We start from the raw sequence: 26,494 nt of genomic DNA on the forward strand, positions 1-26,494 counted from the left end.
GTATCAGCTACTGATTGGGATAAAGTTAAATTCTAGGTTGGAGTTTCTCTTTAAGTAAAAACATTCTGAGCGCTAATTCCTGCTTTATGTCACTAACTGTCCTTAGAAATCTTACACTCTAATCACTGCCTCATATCATCCATAGTGACATGAGACAAGGATAAGGGCTGGAACCCACTAGTCTAGGAGCGCTTTCTAAGCACTAGTGAGTTGAAAAAGCTCTTGCTAATACAATGCTATGGGGGATTTTTATAAAATTACATTGCTCCAGTGGGATCCCACACATAGCATTACATTAGCGAAAGCTTTTAAAATCACAAAACAAATGCTCAGAAAAGCGCTCCTAGTGGGTGTCAGGCCTTATTGTGTAAGCTTCTGAGGTCAGTGATTAGAGTTGGGCCGAACCTCCGATTTTAGGTTCGCGAACCGGGTTCGCGAACTTTCGCGGAAGGTTCGGTTCGCGTTAAAGTTCGCGAACCGCAATAGACTTCAATGGGGATGCGAACTTTGAAAAAAAAAAAAAATTATGCTGGCCACAAAAGTGATGGAAAAGATGTTTCAAGGGGTCTAACACCTGGAGGGGGGCATGGCGGAGTGGGATAGATGCCAAAAGTCCCCGGGAAAAATCTGGATTTGACGCAAAGCAGCGTTTTAAGGGCAGAAATCACATTGAATGCTAAATGACAGGCCTAAAGTGCTTTAAAACATCTTGCATGTGTATACATCAATCAGGTAGTGTAATTAAGGTACTGCTTCACACTGACACACCAAACTGTTCACTGAACAGAACAGGTATGCAGTGGCGGGTTCACTGAACAGGTATGCAGTGGCAGGATCAATGAACAGGTATGCAGTGGCAGGATCACTGAACAGGTATGCACTGGCAGGATCACTGAACAGGTATGCAGTGGCAGGATCAATGAACAGGTATGCACTGGCAGGATCACTGAACAGGTATGCAGTGGCAGGATCAATGAACAGGTATGCACTGGCAGGATCACTGAACAGGTATGCAGTGGCAGGATCAATGAACAGGTATGCACTGGCAGGATCACTGAACAGGTATGCAGTGGCAGGATCACAGTACAGGTATGCAGTGGCAGGATCACTGAACAGGTATGCAGTGGCAGGATCACAGTACAGGTATGCAGTGGGCTGAGGGCTCACTGAACAGAACAGGTATGCAGCCAGGAAGAAGTTAAGCCTAACTAATCTTTCCCTATGAGAGACTGCAGCAGCTCGCCCTACTCTCACTAATGCAGGCACACGAGTGGCCATAACGGCCGCCGCTGCCTGCCTTATATAAGGGGGGGTGGGGCTCCAGGGGCTAGTGTAGCCTAATTGGCTACACTGGGCCTGCTGACTGTGATGTAGAGGGTCAAAGTTGACCCTCAGGTGCATTATGGGGCGAACCGATTTTTTGCGAACTTTTGCCGCAAAACGTTCGCGTGCGACACCCGCACGCGAACCACCTAAGTTCGCGCGAACCACGTTCGCCGGCGAACCGTTCGGCCCAACTCTATCAGTGATCTGAGGAGGGGGGCTGCCTCTCCTACACAAGGCGCCTGTAGACACCGGCCCTGGTGCTAACACAAGTCATAACACAAATCATGAAGGCTACTACCATAGGCTTTTGCTATGGAGCACTGATGAAGTATTTTGCTGACAATTCACAGTATAGTAAGTTCACAGCATATCAGTTTTCATAAATGTTTGTCTCTTGTTAACTTGGTTAATCATTCTCTCCTCTGGCGTACATATTCTGTATGTAGATTGCTTCCCAACGTCCTTGAGAAAAGTTGATATCTGATGCACGTCCAGAGAACAGTTCACAAGTCCAGTGGGTTTGTCCATCCATTAGAATGTTGCCAATAAAACGGTTTCTGAAATAGAATGGCATTAATGTATTTTCTTCAAAACTGTCCATTTTCTTTTTCCAACAGTTTTTTTTTTCTAAAAAAAGCGGTAGAGTCTCTCCCCTTTGCTTTTCTAACAGGAAGTGGAAACTTATGAAAAGGTTGCAGGTTGTTGTTAAGTCGAAATCTGATCTTGACACATGTTCTTACGCTGTGTTTGCACAGTGATGTTCTAAATCACATTTTGTTAATGTCTCAACCATCCAACCATGGACATAGGAGTGTTGTGTTTTGTTTTTGTTTTTTTGTTTTGCAGCTTTGTCCCAGCAGATTGATCATGCGAAGGAAACCTGCGGTCTCTGTATCTTCACCTGAGGGGAATAAAAAATATGTGTCAAATAATGATGTGGGAAGGTTGCCAACATGACAACGTTCATGATCTTTTTGTTATTATTATATATACCATCTCAAAATTATTTAAGGACCATTATTGGGAAAATTGAAAAATGAAAATGCATATGTGAATGGGTATAAAATGTACATTTGTTCCAAAGTAAAATCGAATGTAAATGTGCTATTCCAATGTCACTGTCACTTACAATAGATTGTTAACATCTGGCAGGTTTTAGACTAGTCATTCCTCATGAGGAATTCTCAGACTTTTTCTTTATTTTCAAAACAAACCACTTACTAAATGGCAGTTGCTTAGTTCTGCTGCCAAAAAAACACTGACCACCATTTGTACCCACTGACCACCACTTCTACTATCTCATACACAGCTTCCCTTTACCCACTGTCCTATCCCTTATACCTTCAGTCTGTAAGGCCTTTTGGCCAGGGCTCTCCTCCCCTTTTGTCTCACAATGCTGTGTAAGGGATGTACATAACTCCCACCCCGTGTAAAAATCTTTAGTTGATTTGTTCACTGCATCAGCTTTTATCCACTCCTGTCTTGTATTAACTGTTGTATGGTTTATTTTGTATTGTTAAACCCTGTATGCTTTTGTACAGAAGATGCTGGGGCTATATAAATCAATAATAATAATAATAGTGTGCAGAAAGCCGGTCTGCATTTTTGTATAGATCTGTTACACAGAATGTTTTTGTAAAGAATAAAGAAAACCCTGAGATTTCCTCATAAGGAGATAAACAGGTCAAAACCCTGTCAGATGTTTACTACTTCCTGTAAGTGACAGCAACATAGGAAAAAAGTCATTGAGAGTGCATTTTACTTTGGGACTAATGTACAAATTGTAAGTATATATTTACATTTTTACATTTTTTTTTGGGCCATAGTAGTCCTTTAATAAATGGCCAAAGGATGAATAGGGTGTGAGTTAGTAAATAAATGAATGAACAATTAGTATACCGCATGAGGTCAAATAGGAGTTGCATTAACTGCAGTACCAATAAAACTGAGAAAGATGGAGCCTCCACATGCATGTGAATAGTACGTTTTTGGTATACACACTCAGTATACTGAAAAAAAGATATTGCTTATTCATCAAGTCATCACCATCATCTTCAGCTATTAGTTTCCTTGACAAAGGAACCAATGCATAACCCAGATGATGCCACTGGACAAGAGGGGAAAAACACATACAGAGAAACACACGCACACACACACCACACACATGCACACACACGCACACACACACATACACGCACGCACGCACACAACACACGCACACACATACATGCATGCACACAGACACACCCACACACAACACACACGCACACAGACACACACACACCACATACCACAAACGCACACAGAAACACACATACACACACGCACACAGACGCACACACACACATGCACGCACAATAGAAACACACACACACAGACACACACACACACACACACACACACACACACACACACACCACATACCACACAGACGTGCACACACGCACACAGACACACACACACACCACACACGCACACACACACACACACAACACGCACGCATACGTATGGTAGAGTGGATGGTGCTTGCCCAAATCTGTTGTTTAGTTTTGCGTGTTGTGTGTGTCTGTGTGCATGTATGTGTGTGTGTGTGTGCGTCTGTGTGGTATGTGGTGTGTGTAGTATAGTGGGGAAAAGGAAAGATGTGTGTGAGTGTGTGTACGTGTGTGGTATGTGGTGTGTGTGTTATGTGTGTGTCTGTGTGTGTGGTATGTGGTATACCACACACACACACACACGCACACACACACGCGCACACACACACACGCGCACACACACACACACACACACACACACACACACACACACACACACACACACACACACACACACACACACACACACACACACAACACACACACCACATACCACACATGTACACACACTCACACATCTTTCCTTTTCCCCACTATACCATGTTCAAAGTATATTATTAATCAAACAACATATCTACATACTGAACCTCCATGGCATTATGATTACTTTTAAGTCTAAAAGCGGTCCACTTTTTCTCATACTAAAAGCAGGAAAATAATCACACCACAGGGAGGTCTGCAGCAGCCCAGCACATTATTCACCTCCCCTGAATCCATTGCTGCAGTGCTCCCTCGGTCCACCGGGTGGCGCTGTGCCCCTATAGTGAGATCATCCGCTGTTGTCATGATGACAGCTTGGGATCTCCCCAGAGGGATCCAGGGCTTCCAAGGACCAGAAGAAGAATGGCTGTTGGCGTCTGGATCCTGGGAGAGGTGAGTTACAAGCCCACTGCATGCAATGCTCTGCAGTCACCCCCCGGCGGAAACCACGAGTCAGGCTCGGCATTACCATTCTGAGCTGTGCATTTCCAGCCCGAGCCTGACTCAGGGCTACCGCAAAGGAGGTTAAAATGTAACTTTGAAACTCTGAAGCTACTCTAATCCCTTTAATAAAGAAATCCGAAATTCACCCAGTAGCCTGGTCTGACCACCAAAGCGTATCTCTCGAATTGGAGTGGCTACACACACCACATAAACCTCTTTACTGGAGACTAAACGAGACACTCCTACAGAACAAATCACTTATCTCTGAATTTGCTAAAGATTTGCAATCATTTTTCCAAACCAATACTGACTCAGTCTCATCTTACGGCGTGTTATGGGAATCGCATAAAGCTTTTATCAGGGGCCTCTTTATAGCATAAGGGTCCAAGAGGAAAAAGTTATCCTCTCAAAAGTTTATATCCCTTCATACAGCTTTATCCAAAACTCAAAATCTATACAAATCAAATCCACCCAACAGCACTTCTTGCAGCTACAACAACTCAAGCAAAACATCCACTCCTTACAAACTGCACAGATCGAAAAATCCCTTCGCTGGACCAAACAGCTTTTCTATGAAAGAGGGAACAAACCCCAAACAATATTGGCCAGAAAGCTTAACCCAAAAAACTCCCAACAACTAATTTATTCTATGAAAGATTCGGCAGGTTATATACAATATAATCCCTGTAAAATCGCACAAATATTCTCGAGCTACTACGAACAATTATATAACCTGCCTGATCATAATAATGACCCTAATTTCTCTTCTAAAGTTGACTCATTCCTGAACCCCCTAAAACTACCCCTACTCACTGAACCCCAACGTGCCGCGCTTAACTCCCCCATAACAACAATAGAACTGATTGAGGTCCTAAAATCATTCCCCTCCTCAAAATCCCCTGGACCGGATGGACTACCCTACTCTTATTACAAGAAATTTCAACACATCTTACTCCCCCACTTAGCCTCCTTAGCTTCTAAAATAATGGAAGGCCATATCCCTCCAACCTCCATGTTAGCCTCCCTTCTTACAGTAATCCCAAAAGATGGAAAAGATCCACAATTACCCCAAAGCTACAGGCCAATATCCCTTCTAAATTCCGACTTAAAGATAATAACCAAAGCTCTCGCCAATCGTTTAAACCTAATTCTCTCAACCTTAATAAACAATGACCAGGTAGGCTTCATACTGGGGCGCCAAGCTGGAGACAACACCAGGAAAGCAATAGACCTCATCAATAGACCCTACATGGCTTTTGAAAGGCTCTGAACGCATAGGGGACATCAAAAACGGCTAATCTCACAAATATACTCTTTATTGCAATCAAAGTCAGGCTCTCTAGAGGCCTCTCACCCATACATGGAAAAATGGGAAACTGTTTTCTCAACTACCATAGATAACGCAGATTGGGAGGATATTTGGGAGAACGCCAAGCACTCATCTATGTGCACACAAATCAAAGAAAACATATACAAAATATTGTTTAGATGGTACCTAACCCTGAAGTCCTTTCCAAAATGTACCCCCATACTCCTGATCTCAATTATCTCAATAATGAACAGAGAGCGTAAACCTTCGCTCCTTTTGAGCCTAGATGCGGAAAAAGCCTTTGACAGGCTCTCCTGGCCTTTTCTATTTAAGGTGCTCCAGCATCAGGGCTTCTCTGGCCCCTTCATCACCCTCTTAAAATTCCTATACTCTTCTCCCACCTTCACAGTCAAACTACCCAGTGCTTCCCCTCTCCCAAATAGCATCAAAAACGGCACTAGACAGGGCTGTCCCCTATCCCCCCTATTATTTGCCATTAGTATTGAACCCCTGGCTAGTGCCATTAGACTTAATAAAGACATATTAGGAATAAAACATGCTGGTCATGAGCACAAAATCTCATTGTTTGCGCATGACATTCTGCTCACGCTCTCTAATCCTACGACCTCTCTCCCTGCTCTCCACTCCACACTATCCTCCTATGAAAACCTATCTGGATTCAAATTGAACAAAGATAAAACGGAAGCTCTGCCAATTAAAATCCCCTTAGAATTACTACTCGCCCTAAAATCTCACTACCCCTACAACTGGAGAACCCAAACCTTAAAATATTTAGGAATTAATTTAACCACTTCATATTCTTCTATATATAAACACAACTTCCCATCCCTCATTCAGAAAATTCTCCAAGATCTACATAAGTGGACAGCCTACAAAATTTTGTGGATAGGGAGAATTTACTCACTAAAAATGAATATACTACCACGTATACTTTACTTATTTGAGACCCTACCAGTACAAGTCCCCTCAGCTCAACTGTCCAGCCTACAATCTGCCTTCCTAAAATTTGTCTGGAACCACAAACGCCCAAGAGTCTCTAAAAAGGTTCTCCTTTCCTCCAGAGAACAGGGAGGTATAGGCCTACCTCACTTAAAACACTACTATCAGGCAACACACCTAAGACAGCTAACTGAATGGACCGACTATAGAGTCGTCTCCAAATGGGCAATAATAGAGGCCATGGAAGTCTCTCCTCTATCTTTGGCCTCCTTTATATGGGTTGAGAAACCGCCTAAACTACCTCACAAAGACATTATCCCAACCATAACCTTTACCCTAAAAATCTGGAAAGCCACAGTACAAACGGCTGCCCTTAGATCCCACCTATCCCCTCTATATCCCATACTGGGAAACCTTATGTTCCCTCCGGGTACTGCCCCCACATTTATCGCCAGATGGTATCAACTAGGCTACTTCAATCTTAAAAACTGGACAGACCCTGCCTCCAATAAACTACTTACCCCAGCCTCAATACAAGAAAAACACAACCTTCCCCCTCTAACACTCTTTGAACTAAACCAAACCCTTCATTTCTTGCAGAAACTTACCAAGGGATCCTCATCCTTCACTTCCTACATGGCTTTTGAAAGGCTCTGTACGCATAGGGGACATCAAAAAGGGCTAATCTCCCAAATATACTCTTTATTGCAATCAAAGTCAGGCTCTCTAGAGGCCTCTCACCCATACATGGAAAAATGGGAAACTGTTTTCTCAACTACCATAGATAACGCAGATTGGGAGGATATTTGGGAGAATGCCAAGCACTCATCTATGTGCACACAAATCAAAGAAAACATATACAAAATATTGTTTAGATGGTACCTAACCCTGAAGTCCTTTCCAAAATTTACCCCCATACTCCTGATACATGTTGGAGAGGTTGCCCTCTTATAGGCTCACTGGAACACATTTACTGGTCTTGCCCAATAATTGTTCAACTCTGGAAAGAAGTACAACAGCTGATCCTCTCAATATTAGAGATCTCAATTCCTCTAGAACCTATCACTATGCTCCTGGGTAAACCCACCCCAGGTGTGAGCAAATATTCCAATCGACTGATCAATCACATATTAACGGCAACTAGGCTTTCGATTGCTTTGGCTTGGAAGAACATTGCTCCTCCCACTATTTCAGAAGTCAAAATTAAATTAAATTGGATCAAATCCATGGAACAAATGACTGCCACGCTAAGAGACACAGAAGATCTCTTCCACAAAATATGGGGCCCCTGGGTACTTTATTCACCAGATTTTATGCCTCCTTAGCTCTCCTAGGCCACACTACTCTCTCTCACAACCTATGGGTATTTGACCCTTTGTACCATTACCCCCTTTGAGCCATCTTCCTTTATACACTACTGTAAGCCGAGGCGGCTGAACACTGTATCCCCACCAACTTCCTCCTCCCTCCCTCCCCCGACCCCATATCCTTATCCCCTTTTCTTCCCTTATCGTACCCCTTCCCAGTCATCAACCTCTTCAGTCCCTCCTCACTACTGAAGACCCCCCAAGACATATCTGAGTCCATCTCTTTACCTGTCCGATATATGATTGCTATCTTGACAATAAAGAAGTATTCCCCAACCTTAGGCTGTCGAAACTTCTAGGATGTGACTACTTCTCCCAAAAGACGTTCACACAGCTCTTTTCCCCATCAACCACTTGGACTTTTATCTCATTAGAATGTCTATATTAGAAAACATGTTGGAGTCTGACAAACTCAGACTGAAGAGGCTGTTATATATATGTTTGATATATGCAAATGTTATAACCTGAAGAAACGAATCGTATTCTATGTCTCACTTTGCTGGTTAATTCTTAATAAAAACAGAGTTACAAAAAAAATGTAACTTTGAACCCAATAAAAAATAACACTACCTATTAATAGCATTAATAGTGTACATTGTCTTCTAGAAATAGTCAGTGGGCTTGATTCACAAAAGGGTGCTAACTTACTTAGCACACCTAAAAGCCCCTTAGCATGCCTAAAGCCCTTTAGGACGCGCAAAGTTTCATGCACGGTGCGTGTGAAACGTTGCACCAGGTGCGCCCGAAACATCGCACAATGTGTTGTTTCGGTTGCACCCGTAGCGCGGCCGTTATACAACACACAATAGGGTGTATTCACGATACAGCAGTAAAATTACCATGTGCAGGGGGCTCACGGATATCTTATCAGAACTTACATCAGATAGGTAGCACACAATGGCCCTGATTCACAAAGCGGTGATAACTCAGTTATCACGCCTAAAAGACTTTAGGCGTGATAAGCCGTGCAAAGCTGAGTTATCACCGATTTGTGCTGCTCTTCGCGCGAAGCTTCCGCGCGCAAAGTTTTGCGCGCGTAGCGCACCGCGCTGCGCGCGCAAAGTCCCATAGGGCTCAATGGACGCTGCGCGCGAAGCACGGCACACTGCGCGCGCAGCGCGGTGCGCTACGCGCGCAAAACTTTGCGCGCAGGAGATCGCGCGAGTTTCTTCTTATCACGCCTAAACTGAGTTTAGGCGTGATAAAGGGCTTTTCACAGGCGTGCAAACACTTTGCACCGCTTTGTGAATCAAGCCCATTGCATAGGGTGGGGTAGAATGTCAAAATATGCATTACCTAGGTAACACAGTAACCTTGACCGACCAACCAAGCGGTTGAATGAGACAATGAAGGAAAGAAAGTACATGGTGGACAGTATTAGGAGAGGGAGGTGTAAGTTTTTCTTACATTGCCCGTATTTGGGTCAGGTGTCCTTTAAGGGCCCATTTCCACTGGCGTTTAGGATGCGAGGCAATCGCTGCATCGCCTCGCATCCCTTTCCGCAAGAACTTCCAGTTGTCTTCCGTACAACCGGATGCGACGTCATGCAGCTTCCCGTCGGCGGCTATGGGGACTCGGATGCGTGCTGCGGAAAACAGCAGCATGCTACCTATAATTTTCCCTGCGTCGCATTGCGCTGGATCACGTAGGTAAATTCACATCAATGGAAACGACTCCATTGACAAGAATTGGTTGCAGTTTCTTTGCATTGTGATGCGGAGCGGTTTCGGCATAGCAACGCATCTAGTGGAAACAGGCCCTTAACGTGGCTCTGTATCAAAAATATAACATCCTCGAGGGGTACTCACCTCAGGAGGGGGAAGCCTCAGGGTCCCAATGAGGCTTCACCCATCTCTGTAGCTGCAGGCAATCCAGCACTGGCTCCCCCGAAGTGCCCCGCAATCCTCACTTGACAAGCCTAACAAGGCTTGATATATTTACCTCTCCTGGCTCCAGTGGGGGTGCTGTTGCAGCTCTCAGCACAGAGATAGGCGGCAACAGCCGATCTCTGATAGGTCCGCTCTACTACGCAGGAACAGGAGACTTGCGACTGCGCAGTAGAGCGGACCAACAGCGATCGGCTATTTCCGCCTATCTCCAAGCGGAGAGCTGATACTGCGCCTGCGCTGGAGCCGGGAAGGTAAATATTTACATCCCCGCTGTTCAGAGGGGCACAACGAGACCGACGAGGGACACAGGAGCACGGGGGAATCTGGAGGCTTCCCCCACCTCAGGTAAGTACCCCCCAGGGGAACTTTTTTTTAGTTACAGGTTTTCTTTAAGCTCTGGTCTGGGATTTAGAACAAACTATTGTCACAAGTTGGGGAAACGGAAAGGGTAGTATAAAATTAGATAGATAAAAAATCTGTTACATACCTCAACGTTTGTGTCCACTGTTTCCAGTCTGGGTCTGAACTTTTCTTTGCTGGATTCACTGCCTGCATCTGGATAGAGATACAACAATAAGTCAATTGTGTAATTGAAACTTAGACTATATACTAAACATCTACAGGATGACACAGTGATGGCACTTATGAAAATCTAAATTGTTAAATATTTATTTAGCAAAAACATTTGTCAGCCACTTTCCACGGCTTTATATGTATCTTTCTGTACTACTGATGTGGCAATAATGTATACAAGAAAAAAAAAAAGTTAAAAAGTAAGTAAAAGCCAAGAAAAGTTGTGGAAAAAGGCCTATAAATGCCCCATTCTCAATTAAAAAAGAAATTCCCATAGGGGACACATCCTAGCATTCCTACGTATGCACGTGCAAGTGTAATAACTTTCAAATGCACTGTAGTTACAATTTGTATGCAGAAATACATGCAGTTAAGCCAGTGGGGTGTGGGCCACGGGAAAAATGCAGAGACTCTGAAAAAATGGACTGAAATGCACAGAAATGCATTAAAAAACACAATAAAAAAACACATGCAAATGCCAAGGGTAAAATAGACAGGCATGGGGCATGAGCTACCCAAACTTATGAAGTGCAACACAGCCAAGTGGAAGCTAAGGGCCTATTGCTCCTTTTACTGGCTAACACACGCAAAAATAAAGGGCTATGAAATTCCCTCTTCTTGCTGCTGAGCGACTCAAACAAAAGGGAGCTACAAGACTTTTACCTTCCTGAAGAGTGACAGAGATAGAGAGGAGCTATGACTCGTTCTATCAACCTGGGGGTTGTCACACACAGAAGACAGATATGAGTCTGTCCCTCTTCTACACGATACGATTCTTTGTATGATTCGATTACGATTCGATTTACGATTCGATTAAATCCGACATGTCCGATCGGGATTCGATTCGATTCAGTTCGATTTGCAATTGCAAAACAATGGCAAATCGAATTGCATCGAATCGAATCCTGATCGGACATGTCGGATTTAATCGGATCGTAAATAGAATCGTAATCGAATCGTACAACAAATCGTATGGTGTGGATTGGGCGGATGGCACAAACAGACAAGAGTGCCCCCCCCTTTCAGTATGACACATGGAGAATGGAGCTATGAATCGGTTTCTATTCCTATAGGGTGGCACAAACAGACAGAAGCTAACGGGCTGTCCCTCCCTTTGCAGAATGACACACCCTGAATGGAGCTATGAGGGCTCGTTTCCACTATCGCGAATCCGCATGCGTCCAACGCATGCAGATTCGCACATGGTATGCAAGTGGATGGGCCTGTTTCCACTGTTGCGTTGGTGATGTGCGTTTTTTTCAGCGGTAAAAAAACGCACAAAAGAGCCAACGAATTCGCCTGCGAGTGGAATGCATGCGAATCGCCGCTAATGTATTTAATAGGAAATTCGCATGCGGCTATGGTATGCGAATTTTCATGCGAATTCGCATGCGAATTCGCATAGGTACCAATGTAATTCAAACAGGCAGTGACATGGTTAAATTCGCATATACCCTCACCTATGCGAATTCGCATGCGAATTCGCGGCAAAAAACGCATGGGAAATCGCATCCGCATGCGATTTCATCAGCGGTGGAATCCAGGCGATTCCGCACCGCAATAGTGGAAACAAGCCCTGAGTCTGTTCCAACTCTTGGAGAGTGACACACACAGACCCTCAATGCAGATAACTTGGGTGCTGCCCGCTGGCTGGTAATATGGGCCCATCATAGACCACAATGTATATTGTGGCTATAGTGGTGCCTAGTGTGTAATCTGGGCGTCTGCACCCAACTTTGTTTTTTTTTTATTTATTGACTTTAGCAAGAATCGTTTAACAAATTGAGGCTATGGGTTGCCTAATGTTTAATTTAGGCTGTGTCAGCAATCGTTAAGCTATTTGCTGTGGTAGAGAACAATCGCTGCTGCAAAAAGGGTGCAGATATATCGGAAATGGACTTATAGCATAAGGGGTTAATGTGCACGCTGGGGGTCGGCTATGGCAGGCATAGTGGAAATGGGGGCTTGGTTATACAATACTCTAGCTCCAAGAGGTCAAAGGATACCCGAAGTGACATGTGACGTAATGAGATAGACATTTGTATGTACAGTGCCTAGCACACAAATAACTATGCTGTGTTCTTTTTTTTCTTTCTCTGCCTGAATGAGTTAAATATCAGGTAAGTAAGTGGCTGACTCAGTCCTGACTCAGACAGGAAGTGACTACAGTGTGACCCTCACTGATAAGAAAGTCCCCTTTTTATCTCTTTCTTGCTCTCAGAAGCCATTTTCTGCTAGGAAAGTGTTTTATAGTTGGAATTTCTTATCAGTGAGGGTCACACTGTAGTCACTTACTGTCACTTACTGTCTGAGTCAGGACTGAGTCAGCCACTTACATACCTGATATTTAACTCTTTCAGGCAGAGAAAGAAAAAAAGGAACACAGCATAGTTATTTGTGTGCTTGGCACTGTACATGCACATGTCTATCTCATCATGACACATGTCACTTCAGGTATCCTTTAAGGTGACTATTCCGTAAAAATTGCAGATATGGTAGATCCTCTTGTAAAATACAGTTATAATCACCTCCTGGGTCTGTTTCTTCTAAATCACTGCCTGAGCCCCGTGTCTGCCAACCTACAGAGTGTAGCTCCCCCTCCTTGCAGGAAAGATATGTGACTCTTCCGTGGCACGTTCGCCATCTCAGATAGAGGGGTGACATGGCACTCTGCTACAAGGTAGCGGGGCTATGCACTGGCAGGCAGGATGTAAATATAACTTTATTTTACAAGAGTATCTATTAAAGAGAACCCGAGGTGGGAATTACTAATACTATTGGGGCACAGAGGCTGGTTGCGCACACTAAGACCAGCCTCTGTTGCCCCATCATGTGCCTCCATGTCCCCCCTGCTCGCCGCTATAGACCCCGCAGTGCTGGCGACACGCAGCGTGTCGCCAGCACAATGTTTCCCCTAGCACTGTCTGTCAGCGCCGCTCCGCCGCCTCCTCCGCATCGCCGCTACCCCGCCCGTGTCCCTTCCCTCCCGCTGATAGGAGGGAAGTGACGCGGGCGGGTGCGCCGATGCGGAGGAGGCGGGGGAGCGGCGCTGACTGACAGCGCTTAGGTAAACATTGTGCTGGCGACACGCTGCGTGTCGCCAGCACTGCGGGGTCTATAGCGGCGAGCAGGGGGGACATGGAGGCACACGATGGGGCAACAGAGGCTGGTCTTAGTGTGCGCAACCAGCCTCTGTGCCCCAATAGTATTAGTTATTCCCACCTCGGGTTCTCTTTAAATATGAAAACTGAACATACGCTTTAACTTGAACACCAGAAGTTCAGATGGGTGCTCAGACATGTACTATAAAAATATCAAAGGACAGACACAGTGGAGGGGCAGAGGAGGGTAAGTTAACATGATTCTGGGGTCTGATTATTAAGTAAATGAACCCCACTTCGAGAGTAAATTATCTCTGTATTAGGAGTGTGTGTGTGTGTGTGTGTGGGGGGGGGGGGGGGCAGGGGAAACCCCAGGATTTTCAAAGGGGGGGGGGGGGGGGGTTCCTGAAAGATCTACCTCAGTCATGCACAATACAGTAAAATAATATGGTAAAACATCATGCTGGGTACACATAATTAAATTTCCTGTCCGACCAACTGACCGATATCGGGATCGATCAGGAGCAGTTTGGATACAGATAATAATGAAGACAACCGTCATTGGTAATGAAGGGGAGAGTGAAGCATTCACCCAGCAGTAGCACAGGGCTGTGCTCATGCCTGACTATCCTCAGACACTGCACTGGCCCTGGCCTGAGGGGAGATTCTGGGCAGCTGTAATCCCCCCCTGCGTTTGCCTATGGGGGGGGGGGTTAGTGTTAGGAGTAGGTAAGGGGAGCGCTAGTGTAAGAATTAGGTTAGTTAGGGTTATAGTACAATATTGGTAAACTAATCAATATTAAACTATTGGTAATATCCGGGGCCCAAATTCTGTTGGAGAACATTGATAAAGTTACCAATATTCGACTATTGGTAATATCTGGCGCCTGATTTCTTGCCCAGCTTTTTACATGTATACCAGAGCTTGCTCTTCCTGCAGGATACACGGCAAGAAGGAAGCTATGAGCTGGTCCCTTCTCCTGCAGAGTAACACAAACAGAAAGGATCTCTGGTCTAGCCCTTCCTCCAGCAAGGTGAGATAGACATACAGGAGCTATTAGTCTGTCACTCCCAGGATGCAGAGAAAAGGGACTAATGAACCTATCCCTAAAAGTTGAATCTTTAAAGCTGGTTAGGCAGCCTTGGCACCAGGGCCGTATCTATTAAGAGGCACCCGTGGGCCGGTGCCATGGGCGGGTCCTCGGGGGGGGCGGGTGGCCACTGGTTCAAATAATAATACTTTTTTTTATTTTTTTTTCCCCTTATGACATTTTTTTTCTATCATTAACATTTTTTTTTTTGGGGGGGGGGGGGGGGGGGGGAGCGCCGCTGCAGCAGCCAGAAGTTACAGTTCTTACTGTTTGCAAGCGCTCCCCCCCTGCCGCCACCATCCACAATGGTTTCCTCTGGTCACGTTCTCTGTGCGCTCTGACTGACTCTCATTGCACAGTAATGAGCCAGCCAGAGCAGGTGGAGCCACTTGCACGTACAGGGAGGGGGCGTGGCTTGACATTGAGGCTGAGACAGCAGGGCAGGCTATGAAATACATTGGCTTCCGATGCTCCGCCCCCCCCAGCCGACTAGCCGAGCCCGGGTAAAGTGACTCCTCCTCAGCTCCATTTTACATCACGCAGGAGGAGGACAGCAACACATGAGATGGTCGGGTCGGGAGTCACTCGATCGGGAGCCATGTGAAGCAGCTGCTGCAGCCCAGCCCCCAGCTACCCAGCCCAGCCAGCCAGCTAGGCAGACAGGTCATCCTCGCCCAGCCCAGGGTCACAGGCAGCAGGCCCCAGCCGCCCAGGCAGCACAGCAGGCCACCACCAGCTACCCCAGCCCAGGGTCACTCGCAGGCCCCAGCTGCCCAGGCAGCACAGCAGGCCACCACCAGACCAGGCGGTGGCATGCAGAGTTTCCCTCGCGCACCGGACTAGGTAAGATATTTGTTGTAGTCAAGTTCCTGGACAAATCTGCTGACATTATTGCACGTATTTCTGATCAAATCTGCTGTCATTATTGCTCGTATTTCTCATCAAATCTGCTGTCATTATTGCTCGTATTTCTCATCAAATCTGCTGTCGTTATTGCTCGTATCTCTCATCAAATATGCTGTCGTTATTGCTCGTATTTCTCATCAAATCTGCTGTCGTTATTGCTCGTATTTCTCATCAAATCTGCTGTCATTATTGCTCGTATTTCTCATCAAATCTGCTGTCATTATTGCTCGTATTTCTCATCAAATCTGCTGTCGTTATTGCTCGTATTTCTCATCAAATCTGCTGTCGTTATTGCTCGTATTTCTCATCAAATCTGCTGTCGTTATTGCTCGTATTTCTCATCAAATCTGCTGTCGTTACTGCACGTATTTCTGATCAAATCTGCTGACGTTACTGCTCGTATTTCTCATCAAATCTGCTGTCGTTACTGCACGTATTTCTCATCAAATCTGCTGTCATTATTGCTCGTATTTCTCATCAAATCTGCTGTCGTTATTGCTCGTATTTCTCATCAAATCTGCTGTCGTTATTGCTCGTATTTCTCATCAAATCTGCTGTCGTTATTGCTCGTATTTCTGATCAAATCTGCTGTCGTTACTGCACGTATTTCTCATCAAATCTGCTGTTGTTATTGCACGTATTTCTGATCAAATCTGCTGACGTTATTGCTCGTATTTCTGATCAAATCTGCTGACGTTACTGCACGTATTTCTGATCAAATCTGCTGACGTTACTGCACGTATTTCTGATCAAATCTGCTGACGTTACTGCACGTATTTCTGATCAAATCTGCTGACGTTACTGCACGTATTTCTGATCAAATCTGCTGACGTTACTGCACGTATTTCTGATCAAATCTGCTGACGTTATTGCACGTATTTCTGATCAAATCTGCTGACGTTATTGCTCGTATTTCTGATCAAATCTGCTGACGTTATTGCTCGTATTTCTGATCAAATCTGCTGACGTTATTGCACGTATTTCTGATGAAATCTGCTGACATGATTGGGCAGATATGCCGACATGATTGAATATATTTTCTGGGCAAATCTGCTCACATTACGTGTATTTTCTTGAGAAAACCTGCACAATTATGTGAATTTTCTGGGGAAAGGGTCACCAACACTTGGGCCCACTGTCTTTGCGTTGCACTTTTAAAGGGAACCCGAGGTGAGAGTAATATTTTAAGCAATACCAGTTGCCTGGCTGCCGTGCTGATCCTCTGCCTCTAATTCTTTCAACCACAGACCCTGAACAAGCATGCAGCAGGTCAGGGGTTTCTGACAATATTGTCCGAACTGACCAGATTAGCTCCATGCTTGTTTCTGGCGTAATTCAGTTCACTACTGCAGCCAAATAGATCAGCAGGGCTGCCAGGCAACTAGTATTGTTAAAAGGGTCACTTTAGCCAAATAAAAAAAATGAGTTTTACTCACCTGGAGCTTCTACCAGCCCCATGAAGCTGTCCGGTGCCCATGTAGACTCGCTCTGATGCTCCTGGCCCTGCCAGCAGCCACTTAAGGTTTCGGCGACAGGAGCAGACAGGCCGGGAACGCGAGTGATTCTTCGCATTCCTGGACGTAATAGCGCCTTCTATGCTGTTATATGATATATGCTATATCAGCATAGAGGGCGCTATTACGGCCAGGAACGCGAAGAATCACTCGCGTTCCCGGCCTGTCGGCTCCTGTCGCCAGAACCGGAAGCAGGGCCAGGAGCATCGGAGCGAGTCTACGTGGGCACCGGACAGCTTCAGGGGGCTGGTAGAGGCCCCAGGTGAGTAAAACTATTTTTTATTTGGCTTAAGTGTCCCTTTAAAAGGAAATAAATATGGCAGCCTCCATATCACTCTCACCTCGGGTTCACTTTAAATTAGTTAGCTTTACCCTCATCCGGGCATGGCCACGCCCATTTTTGCCGCAGTGCGGTTATAGCCACAAAAATTGGTCCAGCACCTGCATAGCACCCCCCCCAAAAAACCCTGGAGCCACCACTGACTGTACTTATACTAATTATTTATATAGCGCCAACATATTACGCAGTGCTGTACAGAGTATGTATTGTCTTGTCACAGTGGGGCTCACAATCTAATCCCTACCATAGTCATGTGCATGTAAGTATCGTAGTCTAGGGCCAATTTTTAGGGGAAGCCAATTAACTTATCTGTATTGTATGTTGTTGGGATGTGGGAGGAAACCAGAGTGTCCTAAGGAAACCCACACAGACACAGGGAGAACATACAAACTCCTTGCAGATGTTGACCTGGATGGGATTTGAACCTGGAACCCAGCGCTGCAAGGCGAGAGCGCTAACCACTACACCACCATGCTGCCATACTACTATACTGTATTGTACTGCCATCTTCAGCAGTACTTCACAGAGTATGTAGTCATGTCACTGACTATCCTCTGAGGAGCTTACAATCTAATTCTGCCATAGTCTAATGTCCTACCATATTTGTATTTATATAGCACTGGCATCTTCTGCAGCACTTTGCAGAGAACAGCCATGTTCCTGACTTTTCTCAGGGGAGCTCACAATCTAATACCTACCACTATTTTGTGGGAGAGAACACTGGCTAATGTGTGGGTTTTTTTTTTTTTTTTGGGGGGGGGGGGACTTTTCCTACTTGCTTTTTTAGGGTCACTTTACTCATACCTGGGGAGAAAACGGCTTTGGGCTGCACTCTTACTAGGAAATTTTAATTGACCACACCCACTGTGTTATGGACACGCCCACTGCATTATGTGGCCACGCCCATTCTTTGCCGCGGCGCGCTTCGCGCGCCGCCAACATCCTCCTGGGCGCGGGGGGGGGGGGGGGGGGGGCGTCGTAGGTTTGGGGTGCCTAGGGGAGCCCAAACCCTAAATACAGCCCTGCTTGGCACCCTATAATGACTTAGTTAATCACATCTTGGTCCACTGCTGGCAGTTTATCATTTCATGCTAACCTTCTTCTTCAAGTGCTTCAAACTGAACATTGGTGATTCCAGTCTGGTTATTCCACTGATCTTCAGACTCATTACTCCATGGATCTTCATCATACTTCTGGAAGGTTTCCCTGCAGACACAAATGAACACAGTTACACTTGCCATGCATAGAACGAACACTAGGTGACGAGAAGCTTTTTTATTATCTTTTTTTTTTTTTATTTGTACCATTTTATGACTATATTGGGCTTGATTCACAAAAGGGTGCTAACTTAGCACACCTAAAAACGTGTTAGGACGCCTAAAGCCCCTTAGTTTTGTGTGCTAAATTTGCACGCACAAAGTTTAGCACTGAGCACGAAACATTGCACCCGGTGCGACCAGAACGTAGCACAGGGTGTGCCTAAAAAGTCGCACCCAGTGCGCCCGAAACTTTGCATCGTGCGACATTTCGGGCGCACCAGGTGCAACCTTTTAGGCACACCCGGTGCAACATTCTGGTTGCACCCGGTGTGATGTTTCGCGCGCACCACGCAGCACTAAACTTTGCGCGCGATCAGTAGAAGCTTTGGGCGTGCTAATTACTTAGCACCCTAGTTAGCACACCCAAAGCTTTTAGGCGTGCTCACTGAGTTAGCACCCTTTTGTGAATCGAGCCCATTAAGTTCTATGGACCTACTCAGTGATTCGCTGCCCAAGATCAACTCGAGAAAATCAATTGGGGCTGGCTTAGATGTTCTACAACATTTACCAAAATTATGAAGAGGGACACCCTCTTCAGGTTTTTATCAGAACAGATGAAGATTATTGCATGTTAAGCCTCATGGGCCTAAATGCTATTGACTTTGTCTCCTGTGTTTTCTCCTGGGTAATATTTTCATAAATTGTCAATAAAATAGCTTTTAACCCCTTGGGGGCTGGCCATTCTTCCCCCCCCCCCTTCAGGACCAGAGCTGTTTGACTGGCTCAGATCCCTCCAGTTTACATAGCCAGGCAGCGATATCCCCAGTATAGATAGCTAGAATTGGGTGTCCTCATGTAGATAAGTGTCCCCAGTGCAGGCAGCGGCCATTACTCACCTCCCTGGGTCCTGCGATGAGCCGCTCTCCCTAAGCAACTCTTCACCAACATGTGACCTCGCACTGCTGCTAAGTTCCGGGTCCCGGCTTGATGACGTCATTAAGCCGGGACCCGGATCTTAGCAACAGAGTGAGGACAGATGCCGGGCAGATGCGGGGCAGATGCCGGGCAGAGCGGAGCAAGAGCGACAATAACCAGGGGAGTGTCAGGAAGGTAAGTGGATCCTCTTTTTCCTCTTCCACCACTGCTGGTTCAGTGATCCCTATGATCGGCGGTGATCGTAGTGATCACATAATCAGGAGGCAATCGCCATGGCTCCTGATCAGTGAGGGGAGATGTCAACTGTCATATGACAGCTTAATCTCCCCTCTTGGGTGCGCACAATTGCGTTGGGATAAGCTGGACTTGTAGGACATTAGAATTTTATCCTGTCATCAGCAGGCAGTCACACAGAGGGCGTAACTCTAACGTCCTTGGTCTCAAAAGGGTTAATCCACCAGCAAGCAGGAAAATAATCAATATAGTTTTAATAGTACTTTTTAACTACTTTTTGGTACTTTTTCAATTGTGTGCTGAAAAGTTATTTTAAAGAGAAGTTAAAAAAAATGATCTCCTAGGAGAAAACTCGAGAGAAAAAGTCAATCGCAAATAGGCCATAGTCATTTACGAGGACTGTCCCAAGAATCAGGACTCCCTCAGGTGACAGTGTGGGGTCAAGTCTGACTCTGAACACGTATCACTAGACTCTCAGCTAGCAAAAAGTTCTGTTGCTGTGCAGGGGGAAGAAAGAGCTGATGGATCGGGTGGGGTGAGTAAGGAGAATAATGCCCTCTGCCAGTGCATCACTTCCCAACGTACCCAAGGGGATCAGAGGCCACTGTACATCAAACTCTCAACAGAGGTGGTCCTTATCGGCCACCTTGGCTGAGTTTAATCCAGCGTGTGGTCAAGTCTTTATATGAATTAACAAATATGTAACCACGGTTGCATGCTGGATCTGCAAAAAGATATTATTTACTTTTTTTTTTTTTAAATCTAGGGAAATAAAAAAAAGTTGTCACTGCAGGAACCTGCATGAGATGGCAACCCCACAATGACTATTTTACTAAACATTCACTAACCCCCATTACATACTTCCAGTATGTACCAATAGGAGCCAGGTGAAGAACACAATCTTTAGCCACCTAATAGCAGATTATTAAAAAAAACATTTTTTATAAGATAATGAATTGTATATATAGTATGGTTAATAAATAGAACATTAGGAGCGATGAAATGAGTGTAATTATAGCATTGCATCAGACTGTCACTATTGCAGTTTAAAATCCACACTCTGTATTTTAAGTTGTAAAACAAAGCAGAAGTAATAATTGTTTGAACTTCCCTGTAGTAAAACCTAATCTCAAGCGGTCTCTCACTGTTTCTTGGCCATTTAAGTTCTTCAGAATACAGGGCTTAGTTCGACCAAGTTAGTTGACTAGCTCAGAGAAGCTTTTTTGCATAGATATAAACTCAAGTTGTCTAACTCTTCCAGCGCTGGAAAATAATATGAGACTGCTTCCTTTGCTACTAATGTTGTATTCATTATCCATACTGTATATAAAATTAATTAATCTCATAAGTGTATATTCTCTTTAGATTTGTTTTAAATAGCAATAGCAGTTCACAGTCTTTTGCACACTACTCACGTAGCTGGCTTTTGTTTTTCTCTGACCAAGAAAATGGATACTGCGATGATAATAATGAATAAGATCCCGATGGCAGCTCCAACACCTCCATATATTCCTGATTTTAGTATTTTCCCTGTGCACTGAGCAGATGTATAAAGGTAGAGATCTGTCCTGGGACACCTGTGAATAGAAATGGTACATGAAAAGGTGGAAGCATGTAATGGTCTACAAAGATGCCTTCTCAATCCAGCAGATATGATCTTCAATGCAATACAAAGCTATGCAGCCGACTATATACTGTGAGTCTCCCAAAGCCCAACCCCACAGTGAACGAAAATTTAGCATCCTGTCCAATTGGAAATGTATTGATCCACCATCCTGATAAAGTTCAATAATGGTGATAAATTCTTCCAAAATAATAATCAGTCCAGTTCAAGACCATCTTCAACATATGTATGCTGCATTTTTTTTTTTTTTTACTTTTTATTAGCTTAAAAGGGCACTATGTAAAAATTATGCTGTTCCATTATCCCCACATCAATAATTTAATACGGACAGCATACATTTCACCATAGAGTTTGTGTTAAAAAGGTAGCTCCTAATACTAATTCTGCCCCCCTGTAGTGCTGAGCTTCTGTCATTACCATGCTCTAAGGCCCCGTTCACATTCAAGTACAAGTACTAGCGTTTTGCGCAATTAGCACAGTAAAATCACTGGACAATTCTGTGATTCAGAGCGATCTTGGTCAGCGCTTTATTAAGCACTGTACCACGATCGTTCCAGAATCACGGCAAAAATGCTGCATGTAACGCGTTTTGCGATTGGCGCTATTCGCAAATTCGCAAAACACCAGTGATCGGCACCAATCGTGGCAGTGAGAACACTGCCATAGGGTAAAGTAGAACTAACGCTTTAAAAAGCGCTAGCGATTTAGCAATTAGAGGTAATCACCCTCTAATTGCACATGTGTGGCCCTTAGTGTCGGACTGCATTGCTAGCAGACACTCTAAGAGATGATTTATAACTAGCAGACACTCAACAGCTGATTATAGGCTGGCTGATAGACACTACAGAGCAGCTTTTGTTTTCACATGTAACTAGCTAAATAAATAAACAGGCTGCTAAGTAAGTATTAAGCCTCATACACACAAGGCACCGTTGCAGCTGTTGCTAGCACACAGGAGACGTGTGCGCAACAGCTCAGCGACAGCTCCGCCTGAGCGACAGCTGTCTACACGACAGGCAGAGACACGGCGGAAGCTGTCGCCGACGATTCTTTTTTAACACAAACTCTATGGTGAAATTTATGCTGTCCATATTAAATAACTAATGTGAGGATAATAGAACAGCGTCATTTTTGCCATAGTGCCCCTTTAATAATTTCTCGATTTAGGGCCAGTGAGTAATGATGACCGTAATCTGCTAATAACAATTATACAGAATGCTGCATATTCATTGTGAATTTTGTGTAATTACACATAATTGCATGCAAATTATGAGAAATGTCTTGATCCAAGGCCAGGGAGTAGTGGTAATTATGGCCGCTAATTATGTTTACCTGAAATTTAGTATTAAATTATTCAGTTATGGCCACATGTATTTACAATTTGGAAATTCAATTGATTTTGCATAATCCATTCATAATTTTGTGCAATTAGGCATAATTTCATGTTATTTTGTGCCAAATGTAATGGTTCATAGCAAAGCCCCCATACAAGCTATCATCACCATAATTTCTGTGTGTGTTAAGGGAAATAGTGAGAACAAGTCAAAAAGGCAACCCCTACTCCAAACCTCTGGGAAAATACTAACATAAATAGGCATGACCCGAAGAAAATATTATTTAGTATTTACATAGCACCAACATATTCTGCTGTGCTGTACAGAGTATATTTTCTTGTCACTAACTGTCCCTTAGAGGGGCTCATCATTTAATCCCTACCATAGTCATATGTCTATGTATGTATTGTGCAGTGTATGTATCGTAGTCTAGGGCCAATATAGGGGAAAGCCAATTATCTTATCTTTATGTTTTGGGATGTGGAAGGAAACCATAGTGCCTGGAGGAAACCCACACATACATGGAGATAACATACAATCTCAGTGTAGATAGTGCCCTGGCTGGCATTTTAACCAAGACACGACATCTATTTAAGGTTGCAATCAAGCCAAGCCAGAATACAGTATCTATCAGTTCCATCAGCTTCATCTTTTTTGATATTTTTGATGTATCATTGATTATATGAAAAATAATTATGTGGAATTGAAGAAATGTTTTTGCTATGTGTTAATAAAGTTTTTCTACAAAGTTTTGATACCACAAGACTGCACTCCAGTTCCTCGTTTTTTTGAATCTAGGTCCTTTTCTGTAAAGTAATTAAAATTTTAACCAGGGAACCCAGCGCCGCAAGGCAAGAGCGTTACCACTACACCATGTGGTATCCTTCGAAATGCACCCTTTAGAGAAGTAATTGTATAATACATCCTTGTCTTGTATTGATAACCATTGTATTGCTTGATTTGCATTGTTGTTCCTATGGAAGATGCTTACGGTATATAAATTAATATACTACTACTACTACTACTACTACTTTACTACTACTACTACTTTACTACTACTACTACTACTACTACTACTACTACTACTACTACTACTACTACTACTACTACTACTACTACTACTACTACTACTACTACTACTACTACTACGAAAAAGTTATAAACCAAGAAATTGACTATCTGTCTTACACCACTCAATGTGATCAAAAAAATCAGGCCCTTTCTATCGACTTATATCAATAATTATATAATGAATTGCCATAATAACATAAAATCTTTCTATTATATCATGTGTGGCCACCTTCAGGCCGGTTATAGACTGAGTATTGGCGGTAGCGGTTCAGTGCAGCCCGGGAGCCGCACTGCCAAAAGAGGCCTTCGGGGATCATCCTGTTAGTATGCGGTAATCCCCTTCTGGCCGGGATCCTAACAGGAAGTGATGCTCGCTTGCGGTCACTTCCTGTTATGAAATTACGGAAAAAATGTGGAAAAGTATTGTAAAAAATGTGCTTCCGCATATGCATGCTGCAATGTCGCAGCACCAACATTTTGGGAAACCTTGGGTCACCATAGACTTACATGACTTCTGGTCTGACGCAGATTGCCGCAGGAGCCGCGTGGGGTTAACAAAGGTATGCCCGTGCGTTAGATAGGGCACTTCTGGCACAGCTTACCATAATGTGGGTCGTATGAACTATCCTATAGACTTATATTAGGCTGCGGTGGGGTGCGGTAAATTTACCATACCACCGTAGTGTAAAAGGGCTGTAGCGCTTTTCCATTACTGTTTTAGTAATATATCTATGCTCGACTGTGTATTATTTAGTGTATATGCATGTGTGAACAACAATAATAACATTACACCTACAGAATACTTACAAGCATTGTGGGCCTACACTTTTCTGTATCACACATCTGCCCTCATTACAGTTCTGGCTTTTAGGGTTTATTGGATCGCACTGCGACACACAGGTCATGCCTTCCGGAATCAGAAGCTCCATGTAGTATTCTTTAAATTCAGTCGCAATTTTGCTGCAGGGAGCTGTACGGATAAAGAAAGGAAACAAAAATATGAAGTCAACTGGCTCCCCACACAATTCAGAAAAAAAAATGTTTTGATTGAAACAATAAAACAAAAACATCTTCCTTACATGGAATATCTACTCTCCCAGTGGAAACTTTTTCATCAAAACACAGGGTGGTATCTGTCAGAAGGGGAAAAAAGGAAAGAAATGTAATGCAATAGCCCACAGTCCATTTGCTTGTCTATTTGTTTAAATAATTCTAAAAACAAACTGGCACAGATTATCTCCACATGCAAAAATAAAGGAGATTGGAGATGGGAGAAGGTGCGCTGAAATTGCAGCTGGAGTGGTGATTAGGGTGTGACTGGAGGTGTAATGAAGGTTTAAAGAGAACCAGAGATGAAAAAATATCATATTTATACATACCTGGGGTTTCCTCCAGCCCCATCAGCCTGGATCGCTCCCACGCCATCTTTCTCCACTGCCTCTGTCCGCCGGTACCGGGTCTCGTCATTTCGGCCAGTTGACGCAAGCGCAGTGCGCTCCCTCCATACTGTGCAGGTGCATGCGTGCAGAGCCGGAGGGAGCCCTAGGTATGTATAACATCTTTTTTTCATTTTTAAAATATGTTCGTGGTTCGTCTCTGGTTCCCTTTAAATGGAGGTTTGATGAAGCGAGACAGGTCAATTGGGCACCATGCGGCATCCGTTTTGTTGGTGTCGGCATAGGCCATAATGTAAATTACAGCTATAGCAAGGCACACTGAGTAATTTGGGTGCTGACAATAGCCAGAGCACAAACTACAAGAACAACAGTCAAGTTTGGGTGCTAGGAATAGCTGGAACCTGAATTACATGGTGGGCCTAACAAATTAGGTAGTCATTGTTGGGATAGTTTACAAAAAAAAGGTTAGCTAACGCAGGATGAGCAGTCTTTTTGCTTCGCCTTGTGCCACCTGTGTGCCCTTCTTGATCATTCTCCTATTGCTGGGAGCGTTCTTTGCATGTCTAGTTCTCAAAAGAATGAACTAGAGCTGCCAGCGGGAAAACCGAGGGGACCCAGAGGCAGGGACGCCAAGTGGCCTAATGGACAGTGCTGCTCAACAGGATTCTGGATATCTGGGTTGACCCGGATATCTGAACTTTTTAGGCCTATCCAACCGGATCCGGATTCCAGATACCTGGGCCAAAATCCGGATAGCTATCTGCGGATAGTTGGTCGCATGCCCGGATATCTGCGGATATCATGCGGATATCCGGATCCGGGTACTGTTACCATGGAGATGATGTCCATAACGTCATTCAGCCAATCAGAGGGCTCCCAGCCTAAGCCCAAGCAACCAATCACAGAGGGGAACCTTGGCCTGTCCCTCCTGTATATGAGGGGTGGCCATGTTAAGGAGAATCGT

At 44.4% G+C, this 26,494-nt stretch overlaps 1 protein-coding gene across 1 annotated transcript in view; it reads right to left on the reverse strand.

The window, feature by feature from the left end:
* Positions 1 to 1,717: 1,717 nt before the first annotated feature.
* LOC137562086 (mucin-17-like) overlaps positions 1,718 to 26,494 on the reverse strand; it is a 51,755-nt gene continuing 26,978 nt past the window's right edge. The window contains exons 6-11 of the mRNA XM_068273423.1: positions 25,213 to 25,266; positions 24,941 to 25,103; positions 21,520 to 21,681; positions 18,772 to 18,881; positions 10,638 to 10,705; positions 1,718 to 2,227 (exon numbers count right to left, since the gene is read on the reverse strand). Coding sequence (XP_068129524.1) covers positions 2,192 to 2,227; positions 10,638 to 10,705; positions 18,772 to 18,881; positions 21,520 to 21,681; positions 24,941 to 25,103; positions 25,213 to 25,266 — 593 coding nt within the window. The 3' untranslated portion in view covers positions 1,718 to 2,191. The remainder of the gene's footprint in view (positions 2,228 to 10,637; positions 10,706 to 18,771; positions 18,882 to 21,519; positions 21,682 to 24,940; positions 25,104 to 25,212; positions 25,267 to 26,494) is intronic.

This window comes from Hyperolius riggenbachi, chromosome 3 (genome assembly GCF_040937935.1).
Source record: "Hyperolius riggenbachi isolate aHypRig1 chromosome 3, aHypRig1.pri, whole genome shotgun sequence".
Classification (NCBI taxonomy): Eukaryota; Metazoa; Chordata; class Amphibia; order Anura; family Hyperoliidae; genus Hyperolius; species Hyperolius riggenbachi.